The 18,743-nt window shown below is 40.0% G+C and overlaps 1 protein-coding gene, 1 non-coding gene and 1 pseudogene across 2 annotated transcripts; 2 read left to right on the top strand and 1 right to left on the bottom strand.

Moving 5' to 3' along the window:
- Window positions 1-612: 612 nt before the first annotated feature.
- Window positions 613-879, bottom strand: LOC116866375 (annotated as a pseudogene).
- Window positions 880-2,004: 1,125 nt separating this feature from the next.
- Window positions 2,005-2,195, top strand: LOC116866449. The gene has a single exon (XR_004382390.1). It is a non-coding gene; the product is annotated as a U2 spliceosomal RNA (small nuclear RNA).
- A 3,400-nt stretch (window positions 2,196-5,595) lies between these two features.
- Window positions 5,596-6,313, top strand: LOC116866374 (40S ribosomal protein S26-like). The gene is made up of 2 exons (XM_032855375.1): window positions 5,596-5,700; window positions 5,927-6,313. The coding sequence occupies exons 1-2, from the start codon at window positions 5,596-5,598 to the stop codon at window positions 6,233-6,235; spliced, it is 414 nt and encodes a 137-aa protein (XP_032711266.1). The 3' UTR covers window positions 6,236-6,313.
- Window positions 6,314-18,743: the final 12,430 nt, after the last annotated feature.

Below are 18,743 nucleotides of genomic sequence, written 5' to 3'. Positions count from 1 at the left end.
GAGCAAAAGGAAGTTGGTGATTCTCTGCCAACCAGCACCATTCCTAATTCATGATTCTTTAGTAGGAGAATGGCTTATTCTTTTTTTTTTTTTTTACTTAATTTTTTAAAAATTTCTTTTCAGCATAACAGTATTCATTGTTTTTGCACCACACCCAGTGCTCCATGTAATCCGTGCCCTCCTTGAGAATGGCTTATTCTTAATCCATTAGTTCTGTAATTCATTAGCATTTTTTGCCATTAGGAATTCATTAGTTTATATAAGAAATTATTTACTTACTTAAAAATTAATGAATTAATTTAAAACTCATTTATTAAGCATTTGCTATGTAATGGCACAGTGAGAGTCATCACAATACGGTTCCAAGACTGTGGATTTTTCAAGTCAGGTAAACAAGGTTTTGCATCCTACTTTGTAATTTACTAGCTAATAGCCCACACTGATATAAATGGTTATTAGAGTATGAATTTTGGAGTCAGACAGACTTGGCTTAAAAATACATCTCTGCCCACTTATTTATTTATTTGTTTGTTGGTCACACATCTGCCTTTATTGTGAGCAGCAGGTGGGACATTTCCAGCAAAAGTAAAAAAAAAAAAAAAAAAATTTAATTTACAAAAGCAGGAATTCAGTGAAGCTGCCTGGTTGGAACAGCAGGAAGAGCTGCAGGAAGAGGACTCCAGAGCCCATGAAGAGCAAGGCCACCAAGGTGATGAGGAGCTCTTTGTGGATATCTCAAATGTACCTGAAAGAGGTAACCTCATAAGTGAAGAACCAGGCTGTAAAGAACATGTCAGTGGCCAACAGCACCATGGTCAGATGGGGGAAGAGAGCCAAGCTCACGGGCTTGGTGTATCTGTGCATGACCTCGGGCTCCATTTTGGCGGGCACAGGGTAATCTACCACTCCTCTGCCTACTTATTTGATCTGTGACCTTGGACATGTGTCTCTGAACTTTAGCTTCTCCATCCATAAAGTGGAAAAAATAACAACTAATGTATAGAATTCTCATGGAGAATTAAAATGAGATGTGTCTATAAGGCACTCTATGCAGTACCTGACAGACAGTGGGTCTTCAACAGATTTACTTCTCTTTCCTCTCCCGCTCAATTCTAGGCGCTATAGAAATATATATGTTTGAAATTTATAGCATCTATTAAAAAATAAAAGGAAAGGAAGGAAAAAATAAAAGGAAAGGAAGCTAAAATATTAAGCACCCATTTTGTGCCAGGCATTTCATGTGATATTACTGAAGTTAGGTAAAACACATGCTTTCATTTATTTACTCATTCATTCATTCAAGAAATATTTCTTCGGCACCTGCTGTGTGCTAGGCACTTGCTTCAGCAATGGAGACACAGCAATGAATACAATGGATTAAGTCCGCCTTGAGTTTACATTCTAGAGATTTATTCCCTTTGCTGTACCTTGATGCACAAATAAAAATCTTGGAAAATTAAAAAAAAATCCAAATTAGATATTAGAAAGGCTTTATGGAGGAGGGTAAGTGTAACCTAGACTCAAAGGACCATAGGATTCCAAGATAAGAGGTGAGAGTGGAGTTGGGAGGAACAGCATACTCAATAACCCAAAGGCAAAAAAAGGTGGGACCCATGAGGAAGCATGAGTTTGATCTGGTCATTGGGTGTGGTGGGTAAAAGTGAGTAACAGGAAAGAAATTCTCTTGGAAATGTATATGGAAATCAGATGGTAGTGCATATGGAAAGGCTGACTGATGAGTCCAGACTTCATCTGTAGACCAGGGAGGTAATAAGATTGAAAATATGCTTCAGAAATATTAAATGGGCAACACTGTGTAAATTGGATTAAAGGGGAGAGACCAGAGACAGAGAGAGACTCAGGAGGTTGTTGATTAAACATCACATATGTTTGGGTTTTTGCTGTTGCTGTTTTTATGGCCAATGACAAGCAGAACCTCAAGAAATTTAGGTAAATTCTTTTTCATGAGAGTTTGCAAGGGTAAAAGTAGGTTTAAAAAAATATATCGCTTCTCGGCCTTTTGGCTAAGATCAAGTGTAGTGTCTGTTCTTATCAGTTTAATATCTGATACATCCTCTATCCAAGGACAATATATTAAATGGATTTTTGGAGCAGGGAGTTGGAATAGGAGCTTGCTCCGTCCACTCCACGCATCGACCTGGTATTGCAGTACTTCCAGGAACGGTACACCCCCTCGGGGGTTAATAAATAAATAAATAAATAATAAAAAAAAATAAAGTACCTGTTTCATCTGAGAAAGCACTAACGATATCGCATAAAGAACCAGTTCCTTTAATACATGAAAGAGAGTGTCTTCAGAAGAAGAACAAACTAAATTAGATATCAGGGAGGATAAAACCCAAGACAACAGACCTTATGGTATAATTTTCACACTAAGTTGATTCTTAGGCCAGAGCTTTAAAATGTTTGCTAGTAAATTCTGACTCCTGAATGACTTTTTGTCATTAAAGTCCTTATCATAAAATAAAAAAAAAAGTTAAACACGTATATAAGAACACTTGCAAGGTGACAAATGACCTCAGTCAATTTTTGCTCATCAAGGAAAGGAGGTTTTGGGACCAGTTTGTGCTCCTTCTGGCTAGTACTGCTATGGGTCTAGCTCCAGCCTTCAGCTGATGGAGAACAACCCATTCCCAGACCAGCAGGTGTCACACAGCATTCTGCCTTCAAAACATTATCAGCTTTTGCCACCTTCTCTTGGTTTCTGCAGAATCAACCCAAACACTCCCAGACTGAGGTCATTATCTTCTCCCATTCCTTCCCCTGCCAACTTCTTCTTTTTGCCTTCTTATTTGTTCAATAAAAATATATTTAGCACTGTCTTGTACCTGGTCCATACAGATCTCTGGGATCTCTGCTAAAGTCATCACTGACAAATAAACCCTTGGAGTCACCCCCAACATCTCTGTCCCTGTTAGCTCTCATGTCTTCTCAGTAACCAAGGCCTTTGGAGTTCACCTCCCCAAGAGTCCCCTAATTGATCTTTACTACCTCCCTCTTCCTCCTCTACCTCTCCCTCTACCCCCACCCTGTCTCTCTCCAATCCAGGTTCTCTTTCATGGAAGGATCCAACAAAAGGTGTGGTCCATAAATCATACCTTGCAGCAGCAGTATCACCTGGAAGCTAGTCAGATATGAAGACTCTCATGACAGACTCTGCATTTTAACAGAACCCCCAGATGATTCATATGCACACGTAAGTTTGAGATCACTGGCTGAAAGCACAAATCAAACCCTGTCACTCCCCAGCTGACATTCTAGTCCAGGGGCCAACAAATTATATCCCAAAGGCTTAATCTGGCTCACCACCTGTTTTTGTATCCTCTGCAAAGTAACAATGTTTTTTACACTTCTAAATGATTGGGGGGGGGAATCCAAAGAAGAATAATATTTCACAAGAGAATTATATGAAGTTCAAATTTCAATGTCTATAAATACAGCTGTATTGGGATGCACCATGACCAGGCACTGACATATTGTCTAGGGCTGTTTTTGCAATACAATGGCGGAGTCAGTAGTTACAATAGAGACTGTTATGGCTAGCAAATCCTAAAATACTTGCTATTTGGCCCTACATAAAAAGTTTGTTGACCTTTGTTCTAAGGAGAAAACATATATGGCAAAAAAGAAAAAAAAAATGCTAGCTATGAGATATAAAGGGAAAAAAAGGAGACCTGAACAAAATGCAGTCTCTCCTGGGTACCCATACCATAGCAGGTGCTTATGACCATCTATCATCCCACATGTCATTTTGTTGGTTTAGTCTTTGCTGACTGGGGAGGAGAGTCAGTTACCTTCATTCAGTTTTCTACTGATACCTCCCCTCAGAAGGACAGAGGGTGGTTTTTAAACATAATGAGAGTAGGAGGATCATCCTGGGGATCCAGATATGAAGAAGGAATCATGAGGGATTTGAGGGTTAATAATTTCATATATAATAATTTCATGGAACCTCTTTGCACTTGAGTCCTAATTTCAAGGAAAACAAAACAAAACAAACAAACAAAAAAAACTTCAGGCTTTGGAGAACTAAATAAATCACCAAAGGGATACAGTACTTTGTTAGGGGCAATAATTCTTCCACTAAAGGAATTTCTGAAAATTCCAAAATTCGGTATCTTAAATATCAACAACACCCCACCTGCAGGCCTTCTCTTAGCCACATTCTCTGATTTTATGTCTATATGAGACATTAAGAAGATCAGCTCAGATTTCACTCATTTTCTGTAGGCAGATCCTTTTAGGAATAACACTGTTGGAGCTATTTCTAGTGGCTTCCTCTTTGCTTAATTGATACATTCCTTTAGAGTCACTTTAAACCACTGAAGCAGGTGTGAGAAAATAGTCTGAATTCCAATTCCATCCCAGAATGAGAAAGAAGGGGAAGTCCACAGAACAAAAACCTATCAGATAAGTTGTCACAGAGACACTGAACATCTTATGGACAGAAAGTGGTTGCCTTTCCATTCCTTTTCCCCCATCCCTACCTTTACATTTTTGGGAAAAGTTAAAGGAATGATTTTGCATCTGCCCCAAAGCAAGTTATATTGCCAGCTGGCAGTGTAGTCGAGTACTATGGTAGGTCCCTGGGCTACAGCAGGAAATAAGATATTGCTCCTGTCGTGGAGAAGTAGACTGCTTTGTGGAAAAGGCAGATGCAGAGGCAGATAACTATAACACTGATTTAAATGCTACAGTTCACAGTGAGTAAAGATATTATGTGAGCACAGAGGGATGCCGAACTCAGCTTCTGGGGTTAGAAAGGCAACCTAGAGGAGATGTCTTGAGCTGAGGTCTAAAGAACAAATAGAAATCAACAGATAGAGGGCACAAAGTTAGGACTAAAAGGGGTATTCAAAGCACAAAGATACCCAAGATAAAAGTAAATAGAAGGGGGTGCCTGGGTGGCTCAGTGGGCTAAAGCCTCTGCCTTCTGCTCGGGTCATGATCCCAGGGTCCTGGGATCGAGCCCTGCGTCGGGCTCTCTGCTCAGCGGGGAGCTTGCTTCCCGTCCTCTCTCTCTGCCTGCCTCTCTGCCTACTTGTGATCTCTGTCTGTCAAATAAATAAATAAAATCTTTTAAAAAAAAAAGTAAATAGAAGGCAAGTGGGGTACAGTAAGAGAGGAGAAGAGAAAAGCCAGCAGAGTCAGGTAAAGAGTGGTGTGTTTGCTAAACCAGAGAGTCTAGACTCCATGCTGAGGACAATGGGAGTGTACTGTAGAATTATTGGGGGGGCTGACATGATCAGAGTTGTGTTTAGAGGGTCACTTGGGTGGCTCAGTTGGTTAAGCAACTGCCTTCAGCTCAGGTCATGATCCTGGAGTCCCACGTTGGGCTCCCTGCTCAGCAGGGTGTCTGCTTCTCCCTCTGACCCTCTCCCCTCTCATGCTCTCTCTCATTCTCTCTCAAATAAATAAATAAAATCTTAAAAAAAAAAAAAAGTTGTGTTTAGAAACCAAATCGGCTGCTGTGTAGGAAGAGCACTGGAGAAGGTCAAGATTGGAGGTAAAGAGAAGAATTGAGATAAATGCTGCAGGGAAGAAATGCTAGCGACTTAAACCACCATCAAGACAATGGTGGGCGGGGGGGAGAAGAAGACCAAAGCCACAGTATATGGCTATCAGCTTCTGCCCTGTGTAAAGCATGTTCCCAAGGTCGAGTGGTTGCTGACCAGACTGGTCTGCTAACCAAGTACTGTGGCCCCACAGGAGAAAGAAAGGGACCCTTTTTCATTCATCAGCCAGATAAGGTACGATGTTATTATTCTCACAATGTCACCAGATGTATGGGCAGTGTTGAAGGCCCTCTCAAAAATCAACATATCCCAGAGATTTTTAAGAAGAAAGCAGTTGATCAGAAATAGGAGTTAGAGGGAGAGAATTCAACGAGGACACTGAAAAAAAGGGCCGCGGCCACGTGCAGCCTATTCGCTGCACCAACTGCGTCCGTTGTGTGCCCAAGGACAAGGTCATTAAGAAGTTTGTTGTTCGGAACATAGTAGAGGCCGCCGCTGTCAGGGATATTTCCGAAGCCAGTGTCTTCGACGCCTATGTGCTTCCCAAGCTCTGTGTGAAGCTACATTATTGCGTGAGTTGTGCCATTCACAGCAAGGTAGTCAGGAATCGCGCTCGTGAAGCACGGAAGGACCCAACACCCCCACCCCGATTTAGACCCACGGGTGCTGCCCCACGACCTCCACCAAAGCCCATGTAAGGAGCTAAGTTCTTAAGGACTGAAGAAAAGTTGTTATCCAGAAAAAAAATAATAAATGGCAATTACACTTCCAAAAAAAAAAAATTGTTTGGCCCTTGTATCTTGCCATTCACCACGGCAGGAAGCTCCTCCTCAGCCCCGGCTCCACTTTGCCTGTTCAATACAATTCCTTTTCTTGCTATCATGAATCTCTTCGATAAATTCAAATAAGTTCATTCAAATAAAAAAAGAAATACATTTTACTTGTATTTAACATTTTTTACTTATTTTATTCTTTGTCTTTTCCTGGTTTTATTTACACCACATCTGAGACAACGTGGTATAGTGAGAAGAAAGTTGGCTTTGTTGTCAAACTATGAATCTCAGCTTGGCCGACAGTTATAGGACCCTTCACTCTTCTGAGCTTTAGTTAATTCATTTGAAAAATGGAGATGATAATCCTTATGGTAGGATGGCTATAAAAGGCGGTGTACATAAACCATCTCACCTTAGTATCCAGTACATCTAGTAGTGGAAATGTAATACCTTTAGCTACTATTGTTATTATTTACTGATCAAATATTCTGTAGCATATTTCTTTCTCTATTCCCATTTTCTGTTTTGATCTCAACTTTTATAGTCCTGTCCTTTTTTCTGTCAATATTATGACAGCAGTTAACATAGCTTCTAGAAGTGCTTGCCTCTTTGCAAAACCCTCCCACTTAAAGAACTTTTCAAATGTACATTTTCACCTCATAAAACTCCATTGATAATTCTAAAACCATATCCAAAATACAACTCCTTAAAAATAACAGATTTACTCTTATGAGTACTGACAGTACATGTGCTTATCTGGGAAGTTTTCCTGAAATTTACTGGAAAATAGAAGAAGAATCCAGATCTTGTTAGGCCATGTAGCTTACATGATTTTTCATAAACAGTAATTCTACCTTACATAATTTGGTTTAGAGAGCTTTAAATGTATACTGTGTGGCCAGCACTGCATGCATAATTTAGGGACATCATAAAGAAGAAGAAAGCATGGTTCCTCCTCTTGGGAAATGGGGCTTCATTTTCTATTTTCAGTTGGGGATTTTAAGAAGTTGATTCTATTTCAATAAAACTGTATTTACTGAAACATTTAGGTAGGAAGCAAGATCTTAGCCAGGAATTTTTAGTTAATCTTCAGCGGCCTATGCATAAAAAGATGTTACTGGAAACACTTTCAGATTTGTTTATCCTTAAATAATGTGGTCCATTTTCATTTTGAGAAAAAAAGGAATTCCACAGAAAGAAAGGCTTGCATGACTGGCTGAGTCATCCCATGTAGATTTTTTCCAGTAAGCTACATTATGCTGGATGCTGTTCAAGAGGGAAAATGTCAAACGCACTGGGGTTCAGTCTGGCATGTGGGTGGGTTTACTCAAGCACAGAAATCAAATATAGGCATTGGAGCCAATACTTTGGAAAACAACAGAATGGCTTACAAATCAGAGTTGGAATTTCCAGAAGTTTTTTTCAGCTGAATCCTACAAATATAAGTGAATAATGCACAGTGAACATTTTAATGACATTTATTGTGTTTCTTTCTTAGAACCTTAAAATAGAAAAAATTAGACATTAGACATTATAACATTTAGCCTTCTTTCCATACAACAAATTATATGACACATATCTCTGACAGATTCTCATACTTCTGCTTAAAAACTTCCGATGATTCATTCCTTTGTAACACAGCCCCCTTCCTTTGACAGAGGGAATGCAGAGGAAAAGACCTGGATGGATATAAGCCAAGGTAATAATAGTGGTTACCTATGGATGAGTGAAATCATGAGTTTTTGTTCTTCTTGTGCTTCTCTACATTTTCTAACTTTTCTATATAATGATTTTGCATTTTTTATAATATGAAAAAAATAAGTACTTGAGAGCCATGAAGAATTCAAATACTAACATTAAGATTGTTCCAACTTCCCACTATAAAAGTCAAGGCAGATTAATTGGTTGAAAATTAGGCACCAAAATTACCAATGTTCCAAAAGTCTGTAACTAGGAAATACCAATTTCAGCCACATCATTATGTCAACCAAGTTACTGTTGTTCAAATCATGTTCAGCTAAATTTTTGTTGGTCATATTTTTTTTATAAGATTTATTTGCCAGCGAGAGAGAGAGCATGCACCCAGGGGCAGAGGGAGAGAGAATCTTAAGCAGACCCTGTGCTGAGTGAGAAGCCCATTGCAGGGCTTGATACCAAGACCCTGAGATGATGACCTGAGACGAAATCAAGAATCAGATGCTTAATCGACCAGGCCACCCAGGTACTCCTAAGTGATTTTTTTAAATATTAAGCTTCACATTTATTGCTGTTAAGTTTGATTGTATCATCTTAGTTTGTTCCTTCTTATGGGGTGTTAAGCGGAGCATTTAACAAGCCGTAAGGGACAAATTTTTCCTGGATGAGAAAACATGTTCTGAAGAATTAATTATTTGTCCTCATAACTGCTTCCTCTTCCCTGCCTCAGAGGTCCTTGGCCTTCTCTCCCTGTTTCCAATAAATTATTAGCCAACTCCTGGTAAATCATATGTTTTAAAATAAATCATAAGTATTAAACACCTACTATGTACCTTTGTTTCATAAGTAACATAGGTTACCCCACCTACTCTTCAAAATAGCCCATTTGGTATAGGTATCATTACTTCCATTTTTATAGTGGAGAAACAGAGGCTCTGAAATTAAAGCAATCTTATTTATTTATTTATTTATTTATTTATTTACTTTTTAGAGCCACACAGTTACTCATTAACAAGGATCAGATTTGAACCTACATGGGACTGGGTTTAATGTCAGTGTTGCCTCCAGGTATTTTTGGCCTTGGCTGCCTGCCCTTACCCTTGCCTCGCTGGTCTCAGATAGACTCTTGTCACCTTGGCTGCCTGCCCTTACCCTTGCCTCGCTGGTCTCAGATAGACTCTTGTCACCTTTCCTCTGATCTCCAACACTGACCTTGACACCATTCGGGTTTTTTTCCTTTGCATGATCCCTGATCATGTTCAATGCAGTGCTTCCCACCTGTCTGGAGTCTGGGTATCCAATGTCTAAGCATTACCTTCAAGATCTGTAAGAGTTCATATTTGCTCATTTACATTTTCTTCTATTTAGAAAATTTGTGAAATATCAATAGAGAAATTTTCCAGACTGACATATTTCCACACAGATAATTTGGGTGTATATTAAACAAACTGCAATTCATCTTCTTGTTGATGAGCCTATTTCAAATACCTTGCTGAAACCAGGCTTAGAACATTCTCTTGTTCTATCATTTTAGTAACTTTCAATTAGTAAACAGAAAATTGAAATCGTACTGGACTATATCAGCTCAGGTACCTGAATAGTTCAAAAACAGAACGGGGTTGATGCAGACACTCAAGTAATGTCATCAAAACCTGATCTCTCCGTTTCTTGGTTCAGTGCTCCTCTATCTCAGCTTCAATCTTGGGCTTTATATGGTACAAGATAACTGCCAGCTGCTCCCACCTTACATCCTCCCACCTCCAGTACATACAAATCACTTCCACTGTTTTAGAAATTATAGGAGGCATATACATGAGTAAAAAGGAGCCCTTGATCACAAAAAGGCAGCACAGCCTAATAGAAAAAGCACATGTTTTGGTGTAAAATAGATCTGGATTTGAACTTGCACTTATCCTTGAGTGAGTTATTCAAACTTGGTTTCCTTAATCATAAAATGGAGATACTATGCAGTTCATACAGTTGATGTGAAGTTAAACTCCTAACATTTAAATCAAATAATGTAAATAAAATGTCTACCATAATGCCAGGAATATCAAAGGTATATGACATATGAACAAAGGCTTGCACACAATGTTAAGAATATGAGTAGGGACACAGGCTCCATAATATTGAGACATCTCTAGTATACTAGTTAGAGAGTTAGAAGGCTCTAACTCTCTAATCCCAATTGGGGTGATGGGTTGGAAAAGTTTTCATGAATGAGATGTATTTGAAGTGGATCTTTTTTTTTTTAAGATTTTATTTATGTATTCAACAGAGAGACAGAGAGATCATAAGCAGGGGAAAGAGCAGAGGGAGAAACAGGCTCCCCATGGAGCAGGGAGCCCAGTGTGGGACTTGATCCCAGGACCCTGGGATCATGACCTGAGCTGAAGGCACACACTTAACTGACTAAGCCAGCCAGAAGCCCCTTGAAGTAGATCTTAAAAGGATGTATGAAATTATGATAAGTAGCTCTAAGAGAGAAGAGCCAAGGGCATATTCAGGATATGATTGAAGTAGAGGTTGTCAGTAATGGAAGTGACTATGGGTGCACTTGGAAAGGCAGACTGAAGCCTATTCTTGTGGGTTGTGGATATGAGTAAGGAGTTTGTGTTTAATTCATTAAATGAACCCCACCCCCCCTAGAGTGACATGACAAGGGTTGAGCTGTAGGAAGGAAGACTAACAGTGGTATACCCAATGGATAGCAAAATCAGGAGACAGAAGGCAGAGGCAAATTAGGAAACTATTTATAATAATTTATAACAGTCTGACCCCAGAAAGTCTCCCCCAGCCCTGCCCCCACCCCACCCCCATCAAGAGGGGTGATCCACATGTCCCTTTCCCCACTGGGTATGGCAGCCACTCTGTAGGCACTGCAGTCACCTGCTGGTGTGGCCACCAGCACACTGCCACCCTCATGTGCCACAGTTATAGTCCCCAGAGGAGTGGGAAGAACACACCTTTTGCCTTTGCATCACTCCATTCTAAAGGATCCCCAAAGCAGGGCTATCTGATACCATCAGGTGCCCTGATGTTTTAGAGGAACTACAAATTCAGTTATTATTACAGCTCCTGGTGGGATCCTCGCTTGACCCACTGGACCCACAAATCCTGAGTCTAGATTCATGATCTCAGAAGAGTTCTCAACCTGGAGCTATGTCTGGAGCATCCTGACCAACTTGCAAGACACATATGTTTGTATCATAATTAGTCCTTTTGAGTGAATGGCTGAGTATCATCTTAATTCAACAACTCAATGTTTAAGTTATAACATCATCTAGGGGCCCTGCTCCATGAGATTCATTAAAAGTTTATCATTTCATCTGTTCCATGGTCAATACTTTACATTTTAGTATGATAAATAATTAAAATTAAGAAAAAAATCACCTTTCCTTGAGCCATGAGAGTTCACGCAGAGTACATGGACCTATTAAATATTTTTCAGTGAATAAAAGAACAAATGAACTATATCAAATGATTCAAGGAAAGCCATGAAAATAGAGCAAATGTTAAATTACTTCCTTTCTTCAACAACATTATCCACAGCTAAGGTAGAATGGTAATCTCACACTTCAGAACTTTGAATTCTAATGTAGGCTACATATGCAGTGAAAATAGAAATTCTATAAAACTGGAGTTGATATAGTTCAATCTAGTGTAGTGAGAACCCCAAGGAACCACGTGTCAAAAAGACCAAAAACTGGCCCTCTGTAAGCTTGACTGTTAAGATAAAAATTTTTTTTAAAAGATTTCTTTAGGGGTACTAGGTGGCTCAGTCAGTTAAGCATCTGCCTTCAGCTCAGGTCATGATCCCCGGGTCCTGGGATCGAGTCCCGCATCGGGCTCCCTACTCAGTGGCAAGTCTGTTTCTCTCTGTACTTCCCCTCATTCTTTTTTTTTTTTTTTAATTTTATTTATTTTTTTTTATAAACATATATATATATATATTTTTTTGCCCCCAGGGGTACAGGTCTGTGAATCTCCACGTTTACAAACTTCACAGCACTCACCATAGCACATACCCTACCCAATGTCCATAACCCCCCCTCCCAACCCCCCTCTGCCCAGCAACCCTCAGTTTGTTTTGTGAGATTAAGAGTCACTTATGGTTTGTCTCCCTCCCAATCCCAACTTGTTTCATTTACTCTTCTCCTACCACATTAACCCCCCATGTTGCATCTCCTCTCCCTCATATGAGGGAGATCATATGATAGTTGTCTTTCTCTGATTGACTTATTACGCTAAGCACGATACCCTCTAGTTCCATCCACGTTGTCGCAAATGGCAAGATTTCATTTCTTTTGATGGCTGCATAGTATTCCATTGTATATATATACCACATCTTTATCCATTCGTCTGTTGATGGACATCTAGGTTCTTTCCATAGTTTGGCTATTGTAGACATTGCTGCTATAAACATTCGGGTGCACGTGCCCCTTCGGATCACTACGTTTGTATCTTTAGGGTAAATACCCAGCAGTGCAATTGCTGGGTCATAGGGTAGTTCTATTTTCAACATTTTGAGGAACCTCCATGCTGTTTTCCAGAGTGGTTGCACCAGCTTGCATTCCCACAAACAGTGTAGGAGCGTTCCCCTTTCTCCGCATCCTCGCCAGCATCTGTCATTTCCGGACTTGTTAATTTTAGCCATTCTGACTGGTGTGAGGTGGTATCTCATGGTGGTTTTGATTTGTATTTCCCTGATGCCGAGTGATATGGAGCACTTTTTCATGTGTCTGTTGGCCATCTGGATGTCTTCTTTGCAGAAATGTCTGTTCATGTCTACTGCCCATTTCTTGATTGGATTATTTGTTCTTTGGGTGTTGAGTTTGCTAAGTTCTTTATAGATTCTGGACACTAGCCCTTTATCAGATATGTCGTTTGCAAATATCTTCTCCCATTCTATCAGTTGTCTTTTGGTTTTGTTAACTGTTTCCTTTGCTGTGCAAAAGCTTTTGATCTTGATAAAATCCTCACAGTTCATTTTTGCCCTTGCTTCCCTTGCCTTTGGCGATGTTCCTAGGAAGATGTTGCTGCGGCTGAGGTCGAAGAGGTTGCTGCCGGTGTTCTCTTCAAGGATTTTGATGGATTCCTTTCTCACATTGAGGTCCTTCATCCATTTTGAGTCTATTTTCGTGTGTGGTGTAAGGAAATGATCCAATTTCATTTTTCTGCATGTGGCTGTCCAATTTTCCCAACACCATTTATTGAAGAGGCTGTCTTTTTTCCATTGGACATTCTTTCCTGCTTTGTCGAAGATTAGTTGACCATAGAGTTGAGGGTCTATTTCTGGGCTCTCTATTCTGTTCCATTGATCTATGTGTCTGTTTTTGTGCCAGTACCATGCTGTCTTGATGATGACAGCTTTGTAGTAGAGCTTGAAGTCTGGAATTGTGATGCCACCAACTTTGGCTTTCTTTTTCAATGTTCCTTTGGCTATTCGTGGTCTTTTCTGGTTCCATATAAATTTTAGGATTATTTGTTCCATTTCTTTGAAAAAAATGGATGGTACTTTGATAGGAATTGCATTAAATGTGTAGATTGCTTTAGGTAGCATAGACATTTTCACAATATTTATTCTTCCAATCCAGGAGCATGGGACATTTTTCCATTTCTTTGTGTCTTCCTCAATTTCTTTCATGAGTACTTTATAGTTTTCTGTGTATAGATTCTTAGTCTCTTTGGTTAGGTTTATTCCTAGGTATCTTATAGTTTTGGGTGCAATTGTAAATGGGATGGACTCCTTAATTTCTCTTTCTTCTGTCTTGTTGTTGGTGTAGAGAAATGCAACTGATTTCTGTGCATTGATTTTATATCCTGACACATTACTGAATTCCTGTACAAGTTCTAGCAGTTTTGGAGTGGAGTCTTTTGGGTTTTCCACATATAGTATCATATCATCTGCAAAGAGTGATAGTTTGACTTCTTCTTTGCCGATTTGGATGCCTTTAATTTCTTTTCGTTGTCTGATTGCTGAGGCTAGGACTTCTAGTACTATGTTGAATAGCAGTGGTGATAACGGACATCCCTGCCGTGTTCCTGACCTTAGCGGAAAAGCTTTCAGTTTTTCTCCATTGAGAATGATATTTGCGATGGGTTTTTCATAGATGGCTTTGATAATATTGAGGTATGTGCCCTCTATCCCTACACTTTGAAGAGTTTTGATCAGGAAGGTATACTTTGTCAAATGCTTTTTCAGCATCTAGGGAGAGTATCATATGGTTCTTGTTCTTTCTTTTATTAATGTCTTGTATCACATTGATTGATTTGCGGATGTTGAACCAACCTTGCAGTCCTGGAATAAATCCCACTTGGTCGTGGTGAATAATCCTTTTAATGTACTGTTGAATCCTATTGGCTAGTATTTTGGTGAGAATTTTTGCATCTGTGTTCATCAAGGATATTGGTCTGTAGTTCTCTTTTTTGATGGGATCCTTGTCTGGTTTGGGGATCAAGGTGATGCTGGCCTCATAAAATGAGTTTGGAAGTTTTCCTTCCATTTCTATTTTTTGGAACAGTATCAGGAGAATAGGAATTAGTTCTTCCTTAAATGTTTGGTAGAATTCCCCGGGGAAGCCGTCTGGCCCTGGGCTTTTGTTTGTTTGGAGATTTTTGATGACTGCTTCGATCTCCTTACTGGTTATGGGTCTGTTCAAGCTTTCTATTTCTTCCTGGTTCAGTTGTGGTAGTTTATATGTCTCTAGGAATGCATCCATTTCTTCCAGATTGTCAAATTTGTTGGCATAGAGTTGCTCATAATATGTTCTTATGATTGTCTGTATTTCTTTGGTGTTAGTTGTGATCTCTCCTCTTTCATTCATGATTTTATTTATTTGGGTCCTTTCTCTTTTTGATAAGTCTGGCCAGAGGTTTATCAATCTTATTAATTCTTTCAAAGAACCAGCTCCTAGTTTCGTTGATTTGTTCTATTGTTTTTTTGGTTTCTAGTTCATTGATTTCTGCTCTGATCTTTATGATTTCCCTTCTCCTGCTGGGTTTAGGGTTTCTTTCTTGTTCTTTCTCCAGCTCCTTTAAGTGTAGGGTTAGGTTGTGTACCTGAGACCTTTCTTATTTCTTGAGAAAGGCTTGTACCGCTATATATTTTCCTCTCAGGACTGCCTTTGTTGTGTCCCACAGATTTTGAACCATTGTATTTTCATTATCATTTGTTTCCATGAATTTTTTCAATTCTTCTTTAATTTCTTGGTTGACCCATTCATTCTTTAGAAGGATGCTGTTTAGTCTCCATGTATTTGGGTTCTTTCCAAATTTCCTCTTGTGATTGAGTTCTAGCTTCAGAGCATTGTGGTCTGAAAACATGCAGGGAATGATCCCAATCTTTTGATACCAGTTGAGTCCTGATTTAGGACCGAGGATGTGATCTATTCTGGAGAATGTTCCATGGGCACTAGAGAAGAATGTGTATTCTGTTGCTTTGGGATGAAATGTTCTGAATATATCTGTGATATCCATCTGGTCCAGTGTGTCATTTAAGGCCTTTATTTCCTTGTTGATCTTTTGCTTGGATGATCTGTCCATTTCAGTGAGGGGAGTGTTAAAGTCCCCTACTATTATTGTATGATTGTCGATGTGTTTCTTTGGTTTTGTTATTAATTGGTTTATATAGTTGGCTGCTCCCACGTTAGGGGCATAGATATTTAAAATTGTTAGATCTTCTTGTTGGACAGATCCTTTGAGTATGATATAGTGTCCTTCCTCATCTCTTATTATAGTCTTTGGCTTAAAATCTAATTGATCTGATATAAGGATTGCCGCTCCTGCTTTCTTCTGATGTCCATTAGCATGGTAAATTCTTTTCCACCCCCTCACTTTAAATCTGAAGGTGTCTTCGGGTTTAAAATGAGTTTCTTGTAGGCAACATATAGATGGGTTTTGTTTTTTTATCCATTCTGATACCCTGTGTCTTTTGATTGGGGCATTTAGCCCATTAACATTCAGGGTAACTATTGAGAGATATGAATTTAGTGCCATTGTATTGCCTGTAAGGTGACTGTTATTGTATATTGTTTCTGTTCCTTTCTGATCTACTACTTTTAGGGTCTCTCTTTGCTTAGAGGACCCCTTTCAATATTTCCTGTAGAGCTGGTTTGGTGTTTGCAAATTCTTTCAGTTTTTGTTTGTCCTGGAAGCTTTTAATCTCTCCTTCTATTTTCAATGAGAGCCTAGCTGGATATAGTATTCTTGGCTGCATGTTTTTCTCGTTTAGTACTCTGAATATATCATGCCAGCTCTTTCTGGCCTGCCAGGTCTCTGTGGATAAGTCTGCTGCCAATCTAATATTTTTACCATTGTATGTTACAGACTTCTTCTCCCGGGCTGCTTTCAGGATTTTCTCTTTGTCACTAAGACTTGTAAATTTTACCATTAGGTGACGGGGTGTGGACCTATTCTTATTGATTTTGAGTGGGGTTCTCTGAACCTCCTGGATTTTGATGCTTGTTCCCTTTGCCATATTGGGGAAATTCTCCACAATAATTCTCTCCAATATACCTTCTGCTCCCCTCTCTCTTTCTTCTTCTTCTGGAATCCCAATTATTCTAATGTTGTTTCATCTTATGGTGTCACTTATCTCTCGAATTCTGCCCTCGTGGTCCAGTAGTTGTTTGTCCCTCTTTTGTTCAGCTTCCTTATTCTCTGTCATTTGGTCTTCTATATCGCTAATTCTTTCTTCTGCCTCATTTATCCTAGCAGTGAGAGCCTCCATTTTTGATTGCACCTCATTAATAGCTTTTTTGATTTCAACTTGATTAGATTTTAGTTCTTTTATTTCTCCAGAAAGGGCTTTTATATCTCCCAAGAGGGTTTCTCTAATATCTTCCATGCCTTTTTCGAGCCCGGCTAGAACCTTGAGAATCGTCATTCTGAACTCTAGATCTGACATATTACCAATGCCTGTATTGATTAGGTCCCTAGCCTTTGGTACTGCCTCTAGTTCTTTTTTTTGTGGTGAATTTTTCCGCCTTGTCATTTTGTCTAGATAAGAGTATATGAAGGAACAAGTAAAATACTAAAAGGGTGGCAACAACCCCAGGAAAATATGCTTTAGCCAAATCAGAAGAGATCCCAAATCGTGAGGGGCGGGGGGAGGGGATATAAAGAGGTTCAGAAAGAAAAAAAGAAAAAAGAAACAAATAAAAAAAGAAAACCAATAATGAAAAAATATAAACAGGAAAAATATATATATATATTAGATAAACTAGTTAAAAAACATTAAAAAAGAAAAGGGAAGAAGTTAAAAAAATTTAGCAGAAGAAGAAAAAAAAATTGAAAAAGAAAAAATTAAATTAACTGCAAGGCTAAAGAATCATGGGGAGAAAGCCATGAGTTCCGTGCTTTGCTTTCTCCTCCTCTGGAATTCCGCTGCTCTCCTTGGTATTGAAACTGCACTCCTCGTAAGTGAACTTGGTCCTGGCTGGGTTTCTTGTTGATCTTCTGGGGGAGGGGCCTGTTGTAGTGATTCTCAAGTGTCTTTGCCCCAGGCGGAGTTGCACCGCCCTTACCAGGGGCCGGGCTGAGTAATCCGCTCGGGTTTGCTTTCGGGAGCTTTTGTTCCCTGAGCGCTTTCCGTAGAGTCCGGAGGACGGGAATGAAGATGGCGGCCTCCCAGTCTCCGGCCCGGAGGAGCCGAGAGCTCGGGGTCCCACTCCTCAGTGCGCCCTCAGGGAACAGCGCCCAATTGCTCCCGTCTGCCTGGCCTCCGGCCGCGCTCCGAGGTCACCGAGCCTGCGACCGGTTCAAGGTAAGCCCGAGCTGAGAGTCACTCCTCGGCTCCGTCTCTGTAGCCGGCTTCCCCGTTCTAATACCTGCGAGCTCTGCGACACTCAGACACCCCGATCCTTCTGTGACCCTGCGGGACCTGAGGCCACACTGGCCCCGCGTGGGCTTCACCCCAGTTAAGCCTCTGGAGCGATGTCCCTCAGCGGAACAGACTTTTAAAAGTCCTGATTTTGTCTCCGTTGCTCCGCCGCTTGCCGGGAGCCGGCCCCTCCCCCCGCGGTCTATCTTCCCGTCCCTTTGGATTCACTTCTCCGCCAGTCCTACCTTTCAGAAAGTGGTTGATTTTCTGTTTCTAGAATTGCTGTTCTTCTTCTCTTCGATCTCCCGTTGGATTTGTAGGTGTCTGCAATCTTTAGATAAGCTATCTAGCTGATCTCCCGCAACCTGAAGTAGTCTCAGCTGCTACTTCTCCGCCATCTTGACTCCTCCCCACCTCATTCTTTTTTATAAAGATTTATTTATATGCAACTAATGAATCATTGAACACTACATCAAAAACTCGTGATATACTATATGTTGGCTAATTAAGCACAAAAATAAAAAATAAATAAATAAAAAGATTTATTTATTTGTGACACAGAGACAGAGAGCAAGCACCAGCAAGGGGAGGAGCAGAGGGAGGGAGAGAATCCATTAGCAGACTCCATGCTGAGCAAGGCATCAGAGTCAGGACTTAATCCCAGGACCCTGAGATCATGACCCGAGCTGAAACCAAGACCTGGTCGCTTAACCAACTGAGGCACCCAGGCACCCCAAGATAAAATTTTAAAAGTAGAAAAAAAAAATGAGGGTTAATCCTAAAAATCTTTTTGCCAAGTGCCTTTTGCATTTGGGACTGAGTTGTAGATTGTAATATAAGTAGCTAAGTAAATCAGTAAATCATTATTCTGAGATGTGCATAGCACTTCGCTTTTAAGTAAAGCTTTATTTCTTA

Source organism: Lontra canadensis, unplaced genomic scaffold, assembly GCF_010015895.1.
Source record: "Lontra canadensis isolate GAN:19392208 unplaced genomic scaffold, GSC_riverotter_1.0 scaffold9, whole genome shotgun sequence".
NCBI lineage: Eukaryota > Metazoa > Chordata > Mammalia > Carnivora > Mustelidae > Lontra > Lontra canadensis.
Note: the sequence above shows the minus strand (reverse complement) of the source record. Positions and strands in the feature narration are given on the sequence as shown.